Source organism: Balearica regulorum, chromosome 1 (assembly GCF_011004875.1).
Source record: "Balearica regulorum gibbericeps isolate bBalReg1 chromosome 1, bBalReg1.pri, whole genome shotgun sequence".
In the NCBI taxonomy this organism is placed as follows: Eukaryota; Metazoa; Chordata; class Aves; order Gruiformes; family Gruidae; genus Balearica; species Balearica regulorum.
Genome location: NC_046184.1, coordinates 82,810,520 through 82,817,820, shown reverse-complemented (window position 1 = coordinate 82,817,820; position 7,301 = coordinate 82,810,520). Strand labels below are relative to the sequence as shown.

Here is a 7,301-nt window from a genome sequence, read left to right as displayed (position 1 = left end):
CCTTCTCCACTGCTACTGATGAACAGTTTCTGAAGCTGCTGAAAACCAGAAACACAACAGAATTGTGTTATACACCAGAAGCGATATACAGGCGTGATACACCAGATGAACTGATAAGGTCAGCTATTTTAAAGAGGAACTGAAGAGATTGTACACAAGCATGTGTCTGTGTGTGTGAGTGAGCATGATGTAGCAGATGCATCTCAGTCCCCCATTTCCATCCTGCTGTTGGGGGTTTACGTTCTCCATGGTTGGATTCCGTAAGAGGCTGCCAAAAGGTATGATTACAAGAGGTGAAGAGCTGCTGTCTGCTGGGTCATTAGTAAAGGGGAGAAGTCTCCAAACACAACTCAGACTGCTCTTCATTGTCCAAGTTAAATGAAATATAATAAATATTATTATATTGTGAAAAGTAAATTGGGATTCTGAATTATTTCAATACTTGGAATCCATAGCAATTCAGTAACATGGGTAAAAATGTTTGTGAAGAACTCATAATGTTTAGAATGTAAATATTTCTTTATTAAATAGCATTTTCATTAGAACATTTCTGAATGTAAACATCTTAATTTATGTAATAAATGTTGAAAGCACATGTTTTTGTTACCTTTAAAATTAGACCCACTGAATTTGTGGGAAATATAGCATATAAGATAATTTTGCACTGCCTTTGTGCAGAGCTAAAGGAATATATTTTTCTGCATGTCTTTATTTCCTGTTAGTTTACTGTTTTGTAACAAGACAGTAGCTAAGTAGCCCGCATTCCTACTCAGGGCACTAGCTTAAAAAGAGAAATGTCTAAAAAAGATTTTCTTGAGGAAAAAGATTTTTGCTCCCAAGAAGGCAGCAAGACTGGGGTAACTGACCAAATATCTAAATCCAATCGCGTTCTAATTTCTGCCTTGCTTATTCATGAACTCATTGCCACCTGAGAAGTAGAGCGCAGGCATGTCTGCCTGAGAGGCAATCATCCACTGCAAGAGGGCTCAGAGTTGTTACATACATTTTCAGAAGGATTCTGATTCACCACTACCACCCTGTGTCCTGATACTGTACCTTTACTGGATCCAGCCATGGAGTCAGCAGTTCCCATGCCCTTAGAGCCTACTGACCTTGTGCCATCCTCCCTGCTCCTCGACTCTGCCAGAATTGACTCAGGGTTGCTGTATTTAACTGTCACAAGACGCAGCTTTAGCACTGTATCCACCAGACTGCCAATAAATTGTGCGCTGCTGCTGTCTTCTCTGCTCAGGTCGAGTTGATCAGTAAGCGTTTTAGTCTGTCTAGATATGGCCCCTTCACAGGATTGCTCAGTGCCTGAAAAGCCAATATGTCCCTTAGTGGTTTTGCCAGTATTTTGGTTTGTTTCAGCAACAATTGGATTTCCAGCCTGACCTTCTACTTTGCAAACAAAAAAGCGCCTCTTCTACTTTTGTTCATTAACTTCCAGATTAGCATTAATGTAGCACTAGACATGTCATTTTCGGGCTTCTGCCTTTCACTGTCTGACTTCTGTGAATCTGGTTCTTCAGCTTCTTTTGATGGATCCTGACATCTTTCTGAAAATATCTGGAAGGTGGGATCACAGGACCCCTGTAATAACAACCCAAAGGCTTTGGTAGCGTTGCCACTTTCTGTTGCTTTCTTGTTGGCATTCTTCAGGTAGATTAGATGACAATCTATGGGCAATAATGCAATCACAGTCAAGCCCATGAATCTGGTAACATTTTGGCTACATCCCAAATTTCTGAATTCCAGGGCATGTTCTTTGGTGATCTTGTTTCAGCTCCCTTTTTGGTTGTGATTTTGAGCACTGGATGCGTTGCATTTGGTTTTCATGCCAGACGGTAAACCCTTGCTCAGTAATGTGGTTACCCACTGCATCTGCACAGGTCATTTCTTTTTCTTTTGGCAATATTTCAGTCCTTGTTGCTGCAGACCTCAATTCTGAGCCTTTGCATTTGTTCTTGAACCTGTCTTCACAGAGGCATATGCTAGGCATTATCTCCTCCAGGTTTTCCACTATCATGGTAGAATGAAAATTATTCAACATTGCTTGTACAATTGTTGCAGCCTTACAACTGCCTAGGATGAACAGAGTTGACTTCACTGAAGAAGCAAAATCTGAATTAGTCAAGAACTTGCCTGCTATGTCATGTAAGTTTTTCAAACAGGAGTCTATTAAGTCTGAAACCATGGCCTTAGAGTGCTTCAGTAACAAGTTTTCAGCACAATACAAGCTATATTTGAGTCATTTCCCTGGCCTTCCATGGTCTTCATAACTGAGACCACTATGACACATTATTTGCATAAATTAGTATCTCTTCACTTAAATTATTTGCAAATTAATCTTGGCCAAAATGTTCTTGTGATGGCATTTTTCCTTTTCGTGTTGTCCTACCCTTCTCTTCTGGAAAAGCTCATTTCTTTTGGAAGACTGGTTTATTTGTTTATAAAAAATGTCTTCTTGGAAGGTGGACTCTCTTCATATTTAGGTTCTTTCGTATTGACATGAGTAACATTTGCTGATGGATTATTTTTATCTTTTTTGTACCTAGTCCAACAGATTTATGACTAGGCTGTCCAAGAACAGCAAAACATGGGTCACGGCCATCTGACTTTTCATTAATCTCTTTATGTGCCATTGCAATGACAAGGTTAGAGAGTCTGTCAGCATAAAAGGAAACCTCTTCTAACTTGCAGTTGCCTTCAAGTAGTGGCCTCATTCCCTGCGCCCTTTGGGTCCTTTGGATTTGGAGTGGCTTTCATCTTCAAGTGAAAATCTGGTGGCATCCACACAAATACATTCACTACAGACACTGAATCCTCCTGGTGATATACTGCACTGGTATATCTGCCTCTCAGCAGATGGTTGTCTTGAATTTCTATCAATCACCTTTATGCTTTTCAGCATATCATCAATGCCAAATGCACACCTTTCAGGGTGTTTTTGAAACCAGCCTAAGATTTTGAGTGAATCAGTCTTAGGAATAAAACAAAATGGAAATGCATAATGATTCATTATCCATACCTTTGTCCCTTGGCACAAAGGCTCCTTCCATGTCAAGAAGCTGTGTGTGAGTACCAAGTGAAGTTTTGATTGGTCTTGGTGACTACAGAAGAATCAGTATGTATACTGATCTCAGTGGTATGTTGTCAATGGTAGCAACTAGCTCTACCCATGGCATACACTATGTGAATACCAATATGAATAAAGGTTAGGTTGTTTTGCCATCGTGCTACTAAAGCTTGTCTTATTTTTTTCTGTTGAGGGCTACTGTTGCTTTGTAAGTGATGGTTGCTGCTATCTAATAGGCTCTATTGCAGCTTCATTACTGAGGACACTTCTAATTTCAGATTAGATTAAAAACATGGACTTTTAATCACTAATCCTCTGTGGTTTTGTTTCTTACAATCAGTGTGCAGTCAGCCAGCTATTCCAACTGCATATCTTTCCACAGAATGAAGGAGACATGCATTTAAAAAGAGTGACAGAAGAAGCCCAGAACAGCGAGGGGATTTATGGACAGGTATCTTGGAATATTTTGCATTTTCTGAGCCTGTCTGGGGACTTGAAACAACTAGTTCTTTTGCCTAGCATTGCTCCCAAGCCAGCATCTGCAGCAAGATTGTATGAAAAAAATGTGTACGTCAGTATAAACAGCACAGTGAGTACTGGGAAAAATGCAGGGACACAGCATGTGGGTATGTCATATGTCCACTTCTTCCATTTCACCAGGCAGCACTAATTCTAGTGGCAGAATTTCCTGGGCTCATCCCCTCTGAATGCCTAAAAATGGCTTTGGCATAAGAAGGGCTTGCACTTGGAGAATATCTTTTACACTTAGTACTGACGCAAGCAGAAGTTTTTGGTAGACTTCAAAATTGTAGGTATGCTCATCAAGAGACGCATGAGCTTATTCATGTATTTGTAGCCCAGTCAGGTAACAGCAGAATGGCAGGGACTTGATTTAGCCTGCTACAATTCAGGATAAGACATTTTACGAGTGGCACTCTCATCCACACAGTATTTCCACAGCCACAGCAGAAATATGAAGCAGGTTACAGCTGTGCCACTCCTTATTGCCCAAAAGCTTCAAGTTTTTCAGACTGGCATTAGACAATATTTGAGTCCTTCTGACTGCACTTAAAGGCTTATATCCGCTGGCTCGAACAGTCAGTATGTTTGGCATCTACTTCAGTGGCCAGCTGTGTCTTCCATGCTGCGGCTGTTCCACAAATGATTACCTTCCTCCTTATGTTTCCGTCACAGAGCATGGATTTATGTGCCTACCTGGCTGTTTGAATGTTCTAGATTTTTTGTTTACCCTGGCATGCACCAGCGGACATAGGATAAGAAATTGCAATCCTTCACTATGTTCCATTTTATTTTCTCATCTCTCCTCTTTTAGTGACTCCTTTGAATGGAGTGATCTCCTTTCTTCTACCTTTCTCAGACTAGCTCCTTTCAAACACCACCACCTTTTCTGTCATTTCTGAAAGGTGTATATATATTGCAAGCTGAAATACCAGAGATTATCATAAAGGTTCAGTGGAAAAAAACATTATTTGTCCATGGCCTCTTATTCTTTCTATGTCTTTTTCCTCTCACCTGTTCCTTCTTCTTTAATTTCTACTTAGAAACAGGATTTTCCAGTTATCCTGTATCTAGTTTCTCTCTAAAGCCATTGCAAACAATCCACAACAGAGAGTTTTGCCATTTTTTTCCTATTAATCTTTGTATCAGTTTCTGGAAGTTAAACAAAACCCAAGCAATCTGTTAAACTCAGGGTATATGGCTGCATGAATTTGAAGAGATAGAAAATTACTACTATGTCAAAGAATGTTCAGTCAAAATTTTGAATATATGATCGCTACACAGAGAATGCAGACTGAACTATACATGGTTTTAGCAATACTCCCTGTTGACATCCAAGTCCTCATATGCAGGAAATGAACTTTTTATAGTTCCTCTAAGAAACCAGAGCACCTTTGCTAAGCGGTCTGAAAGAGCTGGTCTAGACTTACCCAGGTCTAGCTTCAATTCAAAATTAGTTGGTTTTGATTTACATACTAAATCTTAATTCAAATACTCCTGGCTTGTGCCAATGATAACGTTATTAAGCACTGAGGAACACGGTCTGAAAAAGTATGCAATGGTTTACTTTGGCTGATAAGAAAACACGTATATATCAGATGAGGAATTCTAATCTCAGTTCTCTGCATGTGCTTACCCAATTTACAGAACAAGAAACTGAAGAATTTTGCTTTCCCTTATTTAGACAACGAATTCCTTACTGCAAAGCAGCAGTAACTACCGTATGTAAGCAACAGCGACATTCTACATTCAAGGGATGGCAGTCCTAGAATTAAGCAGTGAAAAGAATCCAAAGTTATGTTGCACACGTACAAATGTTTAGTATTTGGTAGCAGAGAGTGTTCCTTTTATTAGCAAATTTAACAAGGAAAAGGTGTAACTTTATTAAAAATATTTAACCAGACACAATCCTCTTTCTTGCTTTCTTAGGTGTTTTTTCTACATGCCGATGCATATACAAAACAGTTAAAAGAAACACATTTCTTACTGTCCAATTCTGTTCTGTCTCACCTCCAAAAATATAACGATCCACTTCACAGAGCTCTCTGGCTCTGCAGCTAGTCAATATTATCAGATATCAATGAGTAAAAAAAAAAAAAAAAATCCAAGAAAGGCATGGATATGAAAAGAAAAGAAGTGTTTGCAGTATGTAGTGAATTATGGAAATGTGAGGTTTTCAATTTTTTCACCAGAGAGAAGTCAGAATTGGATTTGGTAGCTTTATGTTTTATTTGCACTTATGGACAGACTCACACACTGAAACTGGGATTTTTCAGAGAAAATGAAGGTTTTCCAAAAATCTCTGTCTGAATGAAAATACGAATATCAAAAATGAAAGAAACTTTTGTAGGCTGAGCTTGCAATTTTTTAACTTCATGCAAGTGAATATATTACACACAGATTTCTAAAGAAGTAGAAAGTTGTAATATAATGTCTTAGCTCCAGCAAATGCCTCTTGCCTCTTCTGGAAATGAGCTGTATTTAAATTAAGTTTCTGAAATAACTTACCTTTTTGGTCCTGCAACAGGCTGAAAGATCGTGATTTTCCTCAGCATTTCCAAGAAAAAATCCTGTAGGCAGCCATATATAATTAGAGTCTAAAATGGACAAAAGTTGTTTTCAAGATATCTTCGTTAATGGCAACACTAGCACTCTACTTTTGCTAATTTTTATCTTTACTAGGGGTGTCACAATGCATTTGAGAACAACATAAATCAAATGCAGCAACATTATTACTATTTAGAAAAACTCGTTAGATGCTGAAATAATAGTGGAAGAGTGTGAAAAAGAGAAAGGCAGCAAAACAAGATCCTAACAAATTCTCTCTTGTTCTCATTTGGTAAAAAGTGACAGCTTAGGTGTACATAATCTGCTGGTTTTAGGGCTCTCATTTAGTCCACAGCATGAATTTGCTGAAGCTCTGTACTCCAGAAATCTAGGCTTGTGCACATGGAGGTCTCTGTCTACCTTCCCAGGTGCATAATGATATGTGTTGTTTGAAAATCTACTTTTGCAGAGAGAGCACCCACTTTGTTAAATATTATTCTTTTTGTAGCATGCATAATTCAAATGCCAACTGCCTTTCATGCTATATAAAATCCTTCTGCACCAATATCCTATGTTCATCTTTCTCCACAGGAATTTTCCAGGTTTTTTTCCATTTGCTATATAAACTACCCCATAACAATTGCAATTATGGCAAAGTATCAACCAAAATATAATTAACTGGGCAGACATTATATCACTAGTCTTATTCAACAGTGTGGAGTAAGAGTTCGGCTCCAAAGTTTTAAATGCTCGAGATCCTTCAAAGTCTTAGGCAGATGGTTAATTTTGCTATTTTGAAGATTTTCCGTTGATTTTAGTGCTATTGCATTCACATAACACATGCTGTTTTATTCTACTGCACTTATGCAATCTTATTTTTTAAAAAGTATCACAAAATGCCACAGAAATTCTAGTCGGTAGCACTACTGCTGCAGAATTTGGACGAATTTTGCTGCAACGGCTTGGTTATCGATACAGTGAAATAGAGGAAGGTTGCCAACTGCAGAGTTGTTCTCTTTTCCACAGATGTTTTTCTCTATTTAATGTTACAAAACCCACTTAATATTACTAACAGTAGCCATGAGGGGAATTTGAATTCTCTATTAAGTATTTTGTGCATTTGACATACAATTTGATTGCTTTTTTCAATCATATA

General features: G+C 38.3%; 1 protein-coding gene across 1 annotated transcript; it reads right to left on the bottom strand.

The window, feature by feature from the left end:
- Nucleotides 1-890: 890 nt before the first annotated feature.
- Nucleotides 891-2,726, bottom strand: AKAP3 (A-kinase anchoring protein 3). Its single transcript, XM_075746169.1, is given in 7 exon segments — nucleotides 891-997; nucleotides 1,000-1,317; nucleotides 1,431-1,679; nucleotides 1,822-2,223; nucleotides 2,226-2,297; nucleotides 2,300-2,341; nucleotides 2,555-2,726. Coding segments are annotated over 7 exon segments (1,362 nt in total).
- Between the last annotated feature and the right edge of the window lie 4,575 nt (nucleotides 2,727-7,301).